The 15100-nt window shown below is 49.0% G+C and overlaps 1 protein-coding gene across 3 annotated transcripts in view; it reads left to right on the forward strand.

Annotated features, from left to right (window-relative positions):
- Nucleotides 1-15100, forward strand: part of DZIP1 (DAZ interacting zinc finger protein 1) — a 69505-nt gene that overhangs the window by 49462 nt on the left and 4943 nt on the right. For all 3 annotated transcript variants that reach the window (XM_056109753.1, XM_056109752.1, XM_056109754.1), the window contains 6 exons: nt 2401-2543; nt 4286-4448; nt 4661-4841; nt 5928-5984; nt 10411-10610; nt 13730-13860. In XM_056109753.1, coding sequence (XP_055965728.1) covers nt 2401-2543; nt 4286-4448; nt 4661-4841; nt 5928-5984; nt 10411-10610; nt 13730-13860 — 875 coding nt within the window. The remainder of the gene's footprint in view (nt 1-2400; nt 2544-4285; nt 4449-4660; nt 4842-5927; nt 5985-10410; nt 10611-13729; nt 13861-15100) is intronic.

Raw genomic sequence — 15100 nt, forward strand, 5'->3', positions numbered from 1 at the left:
GATGTCTGCTGCATGAAGTCCCTCACTCTCTGGATAATCCACGTCAAACCTGTCAAACAGCTCCCAGGAAAAATCCAACATCTTGAAACCAGAGTCTCGGGCTGTCTAGTTCACATTCACTTCATGCTCGAGGCACTAGGTTTCAGGGAGAAACATGATGACCCACCTTCAGCTCCCCTGTGGCAGGATCCAGCTACTGCGTCCCCTACTTGGGCATCCTTGAGTTCTCCAGGTGACATCTGGTGTGAGTTTGAGATCCATAACCGGCAGACACTGTCCAAGACCATTGTCAGGAACTAGGTTGGGAAAGAAAATCATTGTCACCCTCCATGTCTCTCACACGGCTCTGGAGGGTGACTGGAGATTGCAGAGGACCTAGCAAAGCACCCCGGAGCCCCTGGGCCCTTTGGCAGAAACACGTGACCACCTCTTCAAGGCACACCGCAGGGAGCCAGCCCGCTGGGCAACAGTGATGAACGGAAATAACATTCCTGAGTTGGCACCATTTTGCATATGGCCACCCAGCTAAATTTTGGCAATCGCTGGCAAGAACCACCCTGGCGAGGACTTAAGAAGTGACACCCTTATGTGGATCTCTCTCAGTGGTGACTGTTTTGATGTCTGTGCAGAGACATACTTGGTGGTCATCTTCTGCAGGTTGTTCAGTGTCACGACCCAGAGGGACCTCAGAGGTCCGTTGATCACTCCAAAGCTGCAAACAGCAGGATTGAGAGCCGGTGCCCCATCACCAAGTTCCCTTCGGAACAAAGCTGGAACTGAAAGAACAAAGTGATGTCCACTAGTGGTCTTGGAGGAAGTCCCTTTACCTTTCTGGTTCTGTGTCGTGGCTCGTGACTAAGACAGACAAAGCCTCTTTCAACTCAGTTCTAGACTTTTTGTTTTGCTTTGTTTTGTTTTTAGTATTTTACTTTTTGCTGGTGCTAGAGTTGTTTCCTCTAAGTGCTGTGTTGTCTGTGTGATGTAACTGGTCCCGTGTGGAGGCTCTTACGCACCAGCCATTTATGAACACGCTTACCTGTTTCATTAGGAGAAACATTGACCGCTAAAAAGCCATTTCTTGATCTTGGTGTGAGATTTGTGTGACGGCTGAAAACCACAGCAGTTGGCTTAGAAGTGATTCCATTTTTTCTAGCTTTTACCTAAAATCTTTCTTTCCCTTCCTGTCCACTCCACATGCTTCCTTTCTGTCCCTTGCTTTGGCCAGCTTGAGCCTTGCGAGAGGTCTTTCCTGCCAGGTTGTCCCAGCGATGCCTACATGATTTCAAAGCAGGCACCAACAGAGAGTGCAAACTGGAGGGCAGAGACAAATAAATGTTTCATATGTGGTCATGTTTGGGGAAGCCCGTCTTCAGAAGGAACTTAGCACTCTGGATTCAGGATGAACTGGGGACCCGTCAGCCCATGAAAGCAACTACTCGTGGCTCTTCCAAAGTGTGGCCAAGTCATTCTCGGCATCATTTAGTCACATTACCCCCTCTCTCCGCTGTACAGTTCCTTTTATATCCGAGATATCACCCCCTCCCCCAATCATTGATCGGAGCCCAGGGATGTGTGATGCAAGAGGAAGAATGCGTGTCTGACAGGTGGGGGGCCCTGAGTTTGATCCCTGGCACTTTCCGTTCCCCTCAGCACCCCTGGGTGCGCCTGGGAGCCCCCAAGCATTGCCGTGTGAGTGTGGCTCCCATGAGAATAACACAAAACCCACGACGTTGGCCAGCTCAGGCCCCCCCTGCCTCCCCCGCTCCATCTGGGTCGGAAGCTCTAGGTTGTTGTGGAGTGGGCAGCAAAGCCACTGTCCCCCTGCTCTCAATCCGGAGGGGCTTCCTCGGACCCCCGTGCCATCCTTGCTGATTCCAGAACATGAGAAGCCTGACAGGGGGAGGCCATGGCCGAGGATGGGGAAATGGGGACGTTGCACCCAACTTTTGTCGTGACCATTGTTGTTGTTTCAGGGGCCACGCCTGGCCGTGCTTAGAGGCCAGCAGGGCCCCGTCCGGTCGTGCTGGGGGGCCAAGTGGTGCTGAGGATCCAACCCAGGGCTTCACGCATGCCAGGCATGTCTCTACTCCCCAGCTCCCCTTTCGATCACATGAACTTTTACGATTTACAGCTTAGCCAACTGCTTACTAAGCAGACTATGGAAGAACATCATCCTGTAGAGTTTCCCCTCCCATATTTTAAAAATGATGATACCTTTGCATTCTGTATTGTGCCAAATGACAATAATATTTTTAAATAGTTTCTTTGGGGGGGGGGTTAAAGATTTGAATGCTTGCTTGCTGTTGAAAATTATGTGCTTCCCCTGTTTCCTGCTTAGAAATGTCATGTTTTTTTGTTTCGTCCTCTTGAAAGATTTTTTTCCCCTACCCCTTATTTCAGGAAGGGAAAATGAGCAGAAGTTAAGTAACAATAAGATGCATTTAAGAAAAGCTCTGAAGAACAACCCCACCCTCACCAAGGAAATAAGAACAGTGCTGGAGCAGAGCTTGGTGGAGAAATTGGAGTCCTTGGGAATTAATGCGGTTAGCACACTCATCTTTGGAATATTTGTTAGCTTGGAGTTTTTTTTTTTGTGTGTGTGTGTGTGTGTGAGTGGGTGTGTATTTGGGGCAGGGGAATGAGCCACCCTCTTTTAGCTAGGCTAGCCTAACGTGATGATTTTGTTTGGTTTCCTTTGGGAGTCACACCTGGCAGTGCTCAGGACTTATTCCTAGGTCTGTGCTCAGGGATTACTCCTGGCAGTGCTAGGGATTGAACCTGGGTCAGCCGTGAGCAAGGCAATAGCCTTACCCGCTATATAATTTCCCCAGCCTGTAAATGATGATTTTGTACCTGGAAATCATGTGAATTAAGTAGCAGAATCTGGCTCTAAACCTTTGGCTCCTGCATTACCTGCCCGTGTGTGTGGTGTATATAAGCATTTGTACATACCCAAGAATGTCTGTGTATATACATGTGTTAGTATCACGATCATGACCATCCTGTTATTCGTCAATTTCCTCAAGCAGGCCCCAGTAATGTCTCCTTCGTCCTACCCCTGAGATTTTTTTAAAAAGTGCCATATTCAAGGCTCTTTCAGAGTTAGGAGAATGAGACCCATCATTGTTACTGGTATTTGGCATATTGGGTACGCCACGGGGAGTTTGCCAGACTCTGCTGTGTGGGCAGGTTGCATTCGGTAGCCTGCCATGTGTTAGTATATGTAAGTATAATTGTATATAGATAAGTATCTATACACGTGTGCCTACATTTGTGTCCAGATGTATATATATATGTACATATCTCCACACAGATGTAGATTCTATATGGAGGTTTATGTGTACACACGTGTATGTATATTATTGTAGCAACACTGGATCAAGAGCTTGATCATTTAAAATAATCCCTTGGGGCCAGAGTAATGGTACAGTGGGTAGGGGACTTGCCTTGCATGCATCTCACCTGGGTTCGGTCCCCAGTACCTCATATGGTTCCCCAAGGGACCAGAAATGATCCCTGAACTCAGAGCCGGGGTAAGCCCTGAGCATCGCCAGGTGTTGCCCCCAAATCAAACCAAACCAAACTCCAAGTACTCAATTTCTTTCCGACCTTGTTTCCTTCCTCTTCCCGGCCTCCATCCACCTAATTAACCCCTCCATCCACCTAAATAACCCCTAATCTCATGCCCAGCTGCTCCATTTATGTGATTTTTCTTTTTTTTGTTGGGGGGGGGGGGGGGGAGTCATCACTATGCACAAGGATTACTCCTGGCTCGTGCACTCAGGAATTACTCTTGGTGTGCTCAGGGGACCATATGGGATGCTGGGAATCGAACCGGGGTCAGCCGCATGCAAGGCAAATGCCCTACCCACTGTGCTCCAGTCCTCATTTATGTGATTTTTCACTCGTGGTCCCACCAAGGGTGACCCACCAGGGGCCCATTTGGGATGCGCTGATTGAATTCGCTGCTCGGAGGGGTCTTTGCTCTTTCCTTCATGGGCTTTACTTCCTTGTTTCTCCTCACTTGGCACCATGCAGCCTGGCATGGGTCCACATCTCCACCTTTGCCCTTCATCCGTTCTGCCCTGGCACTGGCCAGGTGCCTTTTGGGCAGCATTACCCTGGGCCACAGGGAACCAGGATGGTTCGCTCTGTGTTTTGGTGCCCTCCCCCCCCCCCCCAGGCGGCAATATGGCCGAAAAGGTTGGCGCCACTAATGCCAGCAGACATCCGAGATAAGAAACATCCCAGTGCCACCGGGTAACTAAACCCTTTACCCCATCAGGGTGTCCGAGGCATCCCGACCGATCACTTGAACAGAGTGTTGAGGGCCGTGGAGTCGGCGCGGCTGGAGAGAGAAAGGCAGATCCCTAACATCCAGCACATCCGGGAAGTCCTGGAGCATCAGGTCAGCTGTAAAATTGAGGAGAGAGCCTCGCTGTCTTCCGGTAAGTCTGTTGCTCACCAGAGGGGAGTGACCTTGACCCTCAGGAGGTGGAGGTGTTCTCGGGCATCGACTCCTGGTGGGCAAACTCTGTGATGGTTAGGCCAGCCTTAGATCTGGTTCCCATCAGTACCAGAAGCCCTGTGGGTGGATTCTGGGGATGGCCTTGCCTAGGCCGCGCAGACCGTTCTGTATTCTGCTTTCTTGTCTGGCCAGAAAGGCAATGGAGACACGTGAGTGACACCGCTGCGGCCATCCATGGGTGTGAGAAGCACAGTGTCTCCCAGACGGACACTGCATCCACAGGAGAGATCCCTAAGGCGGCACCGCTAGCGCCCAAGAACAGACCGCTGCTTAGACAGAGGCCAGTGTTCACAGATCGGACGGCCATTCCAAAGTGAGTATTTGGAGTCCCCTTTAAAGAATTACTATGATTTTCTTTTCTTTTTGGATCACATGCAGCAATGCTCAGGGGTTACTCCTGGCTCTGCACTCAGTAATTACTCCTAGAAGTGCTTGGGGGATCAAAAGGGATGCTGGGAATCGAACCTGGGTCGGCCGCATGCAAGGCAAATGCCCTACTCACTGTACTATCACTCCAGCCCCAATTATTAGGATGATTAATGTTTGCCTTAATTTGGGCGACTCTAACAAAATACCCCAGGCAGGTAACTCACAAAACAGCCATTTATTTTCTCACCTTTCTGGAGCTTGGAAGTCCAAGATTGGGGTTTAGGTCTGTCGGGTTTTGATGGAGGCCTCTCCCTGCTCCTGTAGAGGACAGATTTCTTGGGGTTGGCATCAAGAAGGGAAAGATACACTGATGGGGGATCTCTTCTAATAAAAAAAAAAAGAGGAAGAAGTAGGGGTTGGGTACAGGAGAGGAATAGGAAGAGGAAAGCGGGATAGAGGAGGAAGAAGAAGGAATAAGGGAACAGGGGAGGTGAGGACCACTGTCCTCAAGGACACCTGTTTTTATGATTCCTTCTAGCCCTAATCACTTCCCTAAGACCTCGATCCAGACACCCTCCCGCCCTTCCCCCCACTCCCCGCAGCTTGGAGACTCAGGACCTCCAAAGGTGAATTTGAGGGCCACAGACTAGCCGTGCACACAGATGCTTGGCCCGCTGGTGACCCCCTCCCCCAGCCATTCCTCCCCAGTCTCCCACTGGGACTGCACCCACGCCTTCCCCCCCCACTGATGTAGCTTCCTTTGCTCCTGGCCATAGATTTGAAGCAAAGATCACCCGTTCTAAGTGGATGAGAAAGTATGGTGAAGAGGGCACTTTCCTTGCACGCAGCCCATCCTGGTTCAATCCCTGACACCTGATACTGTCTCCTGAGCACCACCAGGAGTGATGACTAAGCGCAGAGCGAGGAGTGACCCCTGAGCACTGCTAGGTGTGACCCCAAAACTAAAGCACCAGCTCCGTCCTAGGGCTGAGTGACTTAGGTCGTTAAGAAGCCAATCTCTCTCTTCCAGAGTTCCTAAGAAAACGAGCACAGAAGATCTTATTCCCAGGAAGTCTTCAACCTTGACGTGAGTCTGCTGGGGGTCTGGAAGGGGAGCTGGGGGAGGTTTTCAGATTCTTCTCACTGCACCTTCCTTTCCTGGGCGGGTGGTCGCAGGCATAGTGATTGACGGAAGCCAGCCTTCCCAAATGACACAGTTGATGATTCCTTTGTGACATGGCTGCATGTCTTTCCTGGACGTCATCACATTGTCACCTCCACTGAGAGGTGAGACCCCACGTGAGTCACTTCCAGGTTCTCCACACCCCCATGCCCATAAACATGAGAACCGACAGACTGAATGAATGACGTTGAGTTTCAGTGACAGGATAGAGTAAATCACTTTAATACTTTAGTTGATAAGAGTTGATAAGGGCTCCACACCTTTGTCTCTTGGGCTCTGGGAGGCTATTAACATCCTAGTCCTTGGATCAAGAAACTTGGTACTTATACACAATGGAATACAACTGAACTGTAAGAAAAGATAAAAGTCATAGTTGGCTACAACGTGGATGGATGTGGAGAGCATCGTGCTGAGTGGAATCGGCCAGAGGCAAAGGAATAGACTCAGAACGATCTCTTCTCATCTATGGGATATAAAGAAACCTCATGTGGGCATATCAAATGCCTAATGGCAATAGAGACAAAGAGCTGGAGAACTGGTCTCAGTAGGAAGCTAGGCACTGGGGCAGGGGTGAGGGGATAAGTCAGGGAAGGGGACCTAGGACAATAGGACAATGAGGGAGGGGAAAAGTGCCAGCCACAGACGGTGGGGTGTGGATGGTGGTGATGGCAGGGGAGGACAGGAGGGAAGCTGGGGACATTAGTGGAGGGTAGTGGGCACTGGTGAAGAGACTGATGTTGGAACAAAATCTTTGCCTAAAATTCAACCATTAATAATAATGATAGTAATGATAATAATAGTAATTAATAATCGATGATCAAATAATGATAATAATAATAATAATACTAGACTCCTTGCCTGAGGCTGGAGAGGGAGTGCAGGGGTTAAGGTCTGCCTTGCAGCCACTTTGATCCACTGTACCATGTGGTACTCCAGCACTGCCCAGGCTCACTCCTGAGCACAGAGCCAGAAACAGCCCCTGAGCACCACAGGATGCGTCTGACCCTCCAACTCCTTCCAGCTGCCCTCCTCAAAAAGAAAAGAATCCTAGCACATTTCCCTGCCCTACTTTTAACTGTGTCAATCTCACTTGTGAGCCTGCTCAAAGCTTCGGTTTTCTTGTCTTGAACACAGGATGATGCCATCTTATTTGTAGGATAGTTTTACAGATGAAATGAGGACTTAGGGAGATAAATGGGCGCAGTTCTTGACACTGATGGGAAGTCAGCAAATTGTGGGTTTATTGGTATGAAGTTTTGGTAAGACTAGCTTTTCTTGGGGCCAGAGCGATAGTACAGCAGGTAACTGTGTGTTGGCCTTGCACACAGCTGACTTGGGTTTGATTCTCAGCATCCCATAGGGGTCCCTGAGCACTGCCAGGACTAATTCCTGAGCATAGGGCCAGGAGTAACCCCTGAGCATCTCCAGGTGTAGCCCCAAAACAAACAAGCAAAAAGACATGCTTTTCTCATAATTAAATTTCATCTTATTTCTTTTTTCCCCCTTTTTATTGATTCACTGTGAGATACAGTTACAAAGCTTTCATGTTTGAGCTTTGGTCATACATTCATCAAACACCCATCCCTTCATCAGTGCACGTTTTCCACCACCAAAATCCCCAGTATCCTTCCCTCCCACCCACCTCCCCATTCCAACCCTTCCCCTGCCTGTGTGGCAGACAATTTCCCCCATACTCTCTCTCTACTTTGGTTACATTCACTATTTTGACACCAGTCCCAGCACCACTCAAATGCTAGACAATCTTTTTTTTTGCCTTTTGGGTCACACCCAGCAATGCTCAGGGGTCACTTCTGGCTCTGCACTCAGGAATTACTCCTGGCGGTGCTTGGGAGATCATACAGGATTCCGGGGATCGAACCCGGGTCAGCCGCGTGCAAGGCAAATGCCCTACCCGCTGTGCTATCGCTCCGGCCCTAGAGAGTCTGTCTTGCATTGCTTGTTATCATCCTATTCTTGAATGATTGATGTCACGGATTGGTCCTTGTTGAAGATTGTGTGCATATTACCCAAATATTTCTCTATGTATTACACAAACGTTTCTGTATATTACATGCAATATTATATACTGTATAAAGTAGAGTAGAGATAAGAGTTCGCTCCAGGAAACACCACCTCGCTGTCTTCTGGGAGCTTTGTTTTTCCTGGACCTCTTATACTCTAGCCCACTGATGTACTTCCTCTTGGAGAGCCTGGCAAGCTACCAAGAGTATCCCGCCCACATGGCAGAGCCTGGCAAGCTACCCGTGGCGTATTCAATATGCCAAAAACAGTAACAATAACGGGCCTCATTCCCCTGACCCTGAAAGAGCCCCGCCATACGCCATTGTGCTCTGCTAGCACACGACAGGGACAAATGGAGTGGTTACTGGCACCTGCTCGAACAAATCGATGATCAACAGGATGACAAGTGACAAGTGACAAGAGTAGGGATACATTAATATTGTACTCGTCCAAAGCACTTTCAGTGTAAATAATCTCCTGGGAAGGCCTTATGCCATGGGATACAGTATACTGAACAATGTCGGGAATTTGGGTGTCCAGTGAGTATTTGGGAGTTGGAAAGGAACCTTACCAAGCTGTGCCTTGGGAGCCTTCAGGGGCTCCTCCAGTGATACTCATCCACTTGGATGGTCCAGTGCTCAGGTCCTTGATGTGACTTGGCTCCACCAGAGCCACACCAGGTGATGCTGAGTGGGGATGGGAAGGCCTCCAGGCCCCCAGGGCTGTACCTGGCTGAACGCTGGGGCCAACAGTGTCAGGAGTTGAACACAGGGGTGTGTCCTGCTTTATTTCCTCAATCCCTCAATTAATGCTTTAAAATTAATGCATGCTTCGAGAAACTGCTTTTGTTTGTTTGGTTTGGGGGCCACATCTGGTGGTGCTCCAGACTTCCTCCAGGCGCACTCAGGGATGACTGCTGGTGGTGCTCAGGGGACCTTTGCTTTGATCGTCGTGGGGTAGAGCATTATTTGATCTCTGTGCTGATGCCTCCATGTGTTCGTGCAGTGAGAGCCACTTGGCCACAAGGTAGAATTCTGTTGCTGTATCAGTTGTGAGATCTGATTGGCCAAGATTTTGCTGAGGGTTTTTGCCTCAGCATTTCATCAGAAATATCAATCTATGGTTTTCTTTTTTCTTCTCTCTCTCTCTCTCTCTCTCTCTCTCTCTCTCTCTCATTGTCCTTGTCTTATTTGAGCATCAGGAAAGTGCTGACCTCTTAAACTGTTTGGGAAACACCCCCTCCCCCCACTCTCCTTTGATTATTTCAGGAAGAATTTGAGAAGGACGGGGATTATGTCTTCTTTAAAAGTTTGGTAGAATTCACTAGTGGAAGCCACTGGGCATGAGCTCATTCTGCATTTCTCTTCTGCTTCAAAGAGGGGGTGATTATTCATGGCTAATGTCAAGGAGATCAGGCATGTAGAGCGATAGCACAGCGGTAGGACGTTTGCCTTGCACGCAGCCAACATGGCTGACACGAGTTCGATTCCTCTGCCCCTCTCAGAGAGCACGGCAAGCTACCGAGAGTATCTAGCCCGCACGGCAGAGCCTGGCAAGCTCCCTGTGACGTATTCGATATGCCAAACACAGTAACAATTCCTTCATAAGGGGAAATAAAAAGTAAGCTATTAGTCATGACAATAGAAGATGGGATCATTTCCTGCCCAAAAGGACCCGGACCCACCCCCCACCCCCACTAAGAAATATTTTCCTTAGATGTGTGAAAACCAAGTGTAGTAAGAACATACAGGGGCTGGAGCGATAGTAGACCAGGTAGGGCGATTGTCTTTGTACGCAGCTCACCCGAGTTCGATTCCCAGCACCCTATCATATGGTCTTCTGAGCACGGCCAGGAGTGATTCCTGAGAGCAGAGCCAGGAGTAAGCCCTGGGCACCACTAAATGTGGCCCCCAGACAGCAACGAGAAATCCAGTGTTGGGTTTTAGAGAGAAGTGGCAGGACCCAGGCTACACGGCTGGCAGGTCTGGCTTTACCTGTGTCCGAGTCGGTGGTCTGTCCCTTGTTCCTGTGCTGTTCATTGAGCTGTCGAAAGAGGCTCATCCTCGAGGCCAGAGCGATAGTACAGTGGGTAAGATGTTTGCATATGGAAGACCTGGGTTTGATTCCCAGGATCCCATACGTTCCCCCCAATACCTCCAGGAGTAATTCCTGAGTGCAGAACCAGGAGTAACCCCTGTGCATCGCCGGGTGTGACCCAAGAAGCAAAAAAAAAAAAAAGTCCCCTTCTCTAGTGATCCTGAAACTTTTGGAAACGGCACCTACCCACTTCCTGTTTGGATCCATTTAGGACCCCTCCCTTCAGCTCCGAGGAGGACCTGGACGGTGATGACGACTTCATCCAGGCTTACGTGTCCCCGGTGACCGTGACGGTGCAGCCCGCCAATTCCACCACCAGCAACCACTTTGGAAAAAACGTGGTGAAGAGTGACACTGACTGGACTGAGGGCAGCGAGATGGAGGATTCGGACCTTTCCCCCAAACCCATGGGTGAGTCAGAGCCTCTGCGGCCGCTTGGGGGATCCCGGTTCTCAGCCTCGGGGCAGCAGGGTGTGGTGTCCCAAGCTGGGAAAGTGCTAGAGGGAGAGGAGGGGCTGAAAGATGCCTGGGCTGGGACCCCGCACTCATGCTGACACGAAGAGGGAGGGATGCCCAGGGGACACTCACATCCTGAGGCTGCAGCGACAGTGCAGACACTCATGGTAAGCTTCCAACCACTGCAAATGGGCCTTTCAGCAGCTGGCACTTTGGCCTCTTAAATTTTTTTTTTTTTTTTTTTTTTTTAGTGAAACACCATGAGGTACACTTGTTGACCTTACAAGTTTTTGTGCTTGGGTTTCAGTTATGCAATGATCAAGTACCCATCCCTCCACCAGTGCCCATTCTCCACCACCAATGATCCCAGTAACCCTCCTAACCCTCCTATCCCCCCATCCCACCCCGCCTCTGTAGCAGGGCATTCCTTTTTGTTCTCTCTCTCCTTTTGGGTGCTGTGGTTTGCATAAGAGGCATTGAGTGGCAATCATGTTTGGTCTAGAGTCTACTTTCAGCATGCTTCTCCCATCCTGGGAGGATCCTCCCAACACCCTTTATTTGGTGCTCCCTTCTCTATCTGAGCTCCCTTTTCCCCTAGAGTGTGTGGCTGGCCTCCAAGCCATGGAGTAAACCTCCTGGTACTAATCTCTCAGCCTCTTAAACTTAAATTCTACTGGCAACTCCTTTTTTTGCCAGAGACATTTTTATGTGACCCCCCCCCCTCCCTGGCATATTAGGTATATGAAATAGGTATATGTAGCAAACCTTTACTGATAACTTATTATTGAAAAAAAAAAGTTGTTGTAGGGGCCAGAAAGATGGCTCAATGGGCTGAACCAATTCTGGTTTGATCCCTGGCACCACATGGTAACCAAAGCCAGGGAGTGACCCCTGAACCACAGAACTGGAAGAAGCACCTGGACATCACCGGGTGTGGCCCTAAAACCAAAAAAAGTCTGGTCAGTGGTTGGAAGCTTGCCATAAGTGTCTGGGGAAACGAAAGGCAGTTAGGATAGAGAAGGAACCAGTATGACAATAAAAGATGGAAATGATTGGGCAGAACTGAGTGTTGAAAGTAGGTAAAGGGACAGACCTGATAACCTTTCTGCATTGCAAACCATAAGGCCCGAAAATGGGGAGAGAGGAGGGAGGGGGAGGGGAGAGGGAGGGGGAGGTCCATCATAGAGGCAGGAGGGGGGTGGGGGGCAGTGCCAGCAGGAGAGAAACTGGGGACATTGGTGGTGGGGAATGTACACTGGTGAAGGGACGGGTGCTGGAACATTATATGACTGAAACCCAATCATGAGCAGCTTTGTAACTGTGTATCTCACAGTGATTTAATTATAAAATAAATTAAAAATTAAAACAGAGAAATAATTTCCCCTATAGCAGAACTTTTAAGATTGTTTGCGACCCTTCCCTCCGCCCCCCATCTTCACAACACATGATTGTATGGGCCACAGTTCAAAAATCTACAACTTGAACGGTACAAACAGGCTGTCTCATGGAGTCTGGAGGCCAGGGCAGCTGTAGGCAGAGGCCATGTCCTGTCCTCTGCCCTGGGCTGGCGGGGCCCCTTCCTGCTCACATGTACAACACATCTGAAGGCCCTCTCGGCATCAGGATAGTGGCTGAGCAGTCATGTTCCAGTCCATTCCATCATCATTCATCTGCTCCCTTCATAAAAGAGCCTCTCTCTACACAGCTCATTTTGGGGAGTAGGGGAGAACACGTCAATATTTTATGTTTTTTTTAACTTATTTATTTTTGGTTGGGGGGGGCAACATTTTTTAAAAGAAATTTATTTATTTATTTATTTATTTATTTATTTTGATGGGAGAGCCATACCCTGTGATACTCAGGGATTATTCCTGGCTCTGCACTCAAGAATTACTCCTGGGGGTGCTTGGGGGACCATAGGGGATGCTGGGAATCAAACCTGGGTTGGCTGCGTGCAAGGCAAACAACCTATATGCTGCTCTATGCTCCAGGCCCTAAAAGAAATTTTTATTAAAAATTAAAACTTTATTGTATCTAGTGTGAATGAATCATGAGTTTTTTAAAGGAATTCTGAGTGTTTAATGGAACTTTTTTTTTTTTTTTGGCTTTTTGGGTCACACCCAGTGATGCACAGGGGTTAACTCCTGGCTCTGCACTCAGGAATTAATCCTGGCAGTGCTCGGGGGACCATATGGGATGCTGGGAATCGAACCTGTGTCAGCCATGTTGGCTGCGTGCAAGGCAGACACCCTACCCGCTGTGCTATCGCTCCAGCCCTCAATGGAACTTTTAAATCCTCCACCCCCAAGTACATAAATTTATTTTATTTTAATAATATAGGGCTGGAGCGAAATGCAGTGGCTAAAGCACTTGTCCTGCATGAGGCTGACCCAGGTTCTATTTCCGGCACCAAATATGGTCCCATGAGTCCCACCAGGAGTGATCCCTGAGCACAGAGCCAAGAGTAAGTCCTGAACCCTGTCAGGTCTGGCCTAAAACTCAAAATATATATCATATATAATTACTTGCAAAATTGCAACTTGTTTTGGGGCACACCTGGCAGTCGCCAGGGGTTTCTCTTGGCACTGCACTCAGGAATCACTCCTGAGGCTTGGGGGACCATCTGGGGTACCTGGGATCGAACCTGGGTTGACCATTGTGCAAGGCAAACACCCTACCCACTGTCCTTTTGCTCTGGCCTAACAAAACTGCAACTTTCTAAAGGCTGCTTAGGTGGTGATTTTTCCCCTTTTCCCTTTGCTGTTGATGTCATCTCCCGGGGGTCACCCAAACACTGGGTAGTGCTGCTTGTATACCCAGAGGCAGTGGACCAGAGCTGCACCGTCTAGGAGTGTTCCAGAGAACAGAGTTATCAGGGCCATCAGTGTGCGTATGTGGTTGAACTGGGTGTCGAACTCTTGACCTCATACTTGCAAAACAGGTGTCTTTTTCTCTGAACTATCTCTCAGCTCTTGGGCCCTCCCTCCCTAAGGTTATTTAAGAACTGCAGATAGATATGTCTTGTATCTTTGTTTTCTTCTTTTTATTTTTAACTTTACTTATAACTCCTATAGGAACTTCCATTAAGATACAAACCGAAAGTGTTGAGAAGATGCCTTCTAATCACCGGAATTTGAACAAGCCCGCTGGTGGGGTTGGCATTGCCGAGATGTTCATCAGGAAAGAAGTGAAAGAAGATCTCAAGGTGAAATCGCATTTCCAAGCTTAACAGATGCAGGAAAATTGATTATTTTTTTAATGAATACTCATTAATAGGTTGGTAATGGGTGAGATTTTTAACTGACTGTTTTCAACATGGCGTTTTTTAAATATTGGAATGATAATTGGTAGGATGCTTTGCAGGTTTCTAAAAAAAAAAATGAGTATTGTTTGAGGCTTGCAGATATATAGCAGATGGTATTACAGCAGCTTGTGGCAGCCGAGAATCCCAGGTCTGCGGTCTGCTCACCCCAGTCCGGGGTCTTTTTTTTTTTTTTTGCTTTTTGGGGTCACACCTGCCGATGCACAGGGGTTACTCCTGGCTCTGCACTCAGGAATTACCCTGGTGGTGCTCAGGGGACCATATGGGATGCTGGGAATCGAACCCGGGTTGGCTGTGTGCAAGGCAAACACCCTACCCGCTGTGCTATCACTCCAGCCCCAAGTCTGGGGTCTTTTGACCAGACTAAGACCCAATAGGAAGTCGAGAGTGACGGAGAAATGTTTTGTTTGTTTGTTTGGGTCACACCTGGAAATGCACAGGGGTTACTCCTGGCTCTGCACTCAGGAATTACTCCTGATAGTGCTCAGGGGACCATATGGGATGCTGGGAATCGAACCCGGGTTGGCCGTGTGCAAGGCAAACACCCTACCCACTGTGCTATCACTCCAGCCCCAAGTCTGGAGTCTTTTAACCAGACTGAGACCCTATAGGAAGTCGAGAGTGACGGAGAAATGTTTTGTTTGTTTGTTTGGGTCACACCTGGAAATGCACAGGGGTTACTCCTGGCTCTGCACTCAGGAATTACTCCTGATAGTGCTCAGGGGACCATATGGGATGCTGGGAATCAAACTTTGGTTAGCCACATGCAAGGCCCTTCCCACTGTGCTATCACTCCAGCCCCTATGGAGAAATGTTTAAGAGAAAAAAATGAATCTGGTCAAGCTTCTCACCTGAATGGGGGGTGTGTGTGTGGGGGGGGGGATCCTTACCACCCTGAGCAGGTCCAAAGCCCCGACCCCATGAGAGCATGGGCCTGTCCTGTTGTATTTCTTGGCCTGTTTGGCTTGATGGGATTGTCTGTTTTGGCGCCTCCCGACCTCATCCCCCTTAGACCGTGTTCCGTTTCCCACCCTGTGTAATCAGAGCGCTTGATCTAACTGCTTTCATTCATTCATGCTCTCTCTAGAGAGGGGGGGCTTCAACCAAGGAGGTGAGGGGCTAT

This window comes from Sorex fumeus, unplaced genomic scaffold, assembly GCF_029834395.1.
Source record: "Sorex fumeus unplaced genomic scaffold, SorFum_2.1 ptg000008l, whole genome shotgun sequence".
Lineage (NCBI taxonomy): Eukaryota > Metazoa > Chordata > Mammalia > Eulipotyphla > Soricidae > Sorex > Sorex fumeus.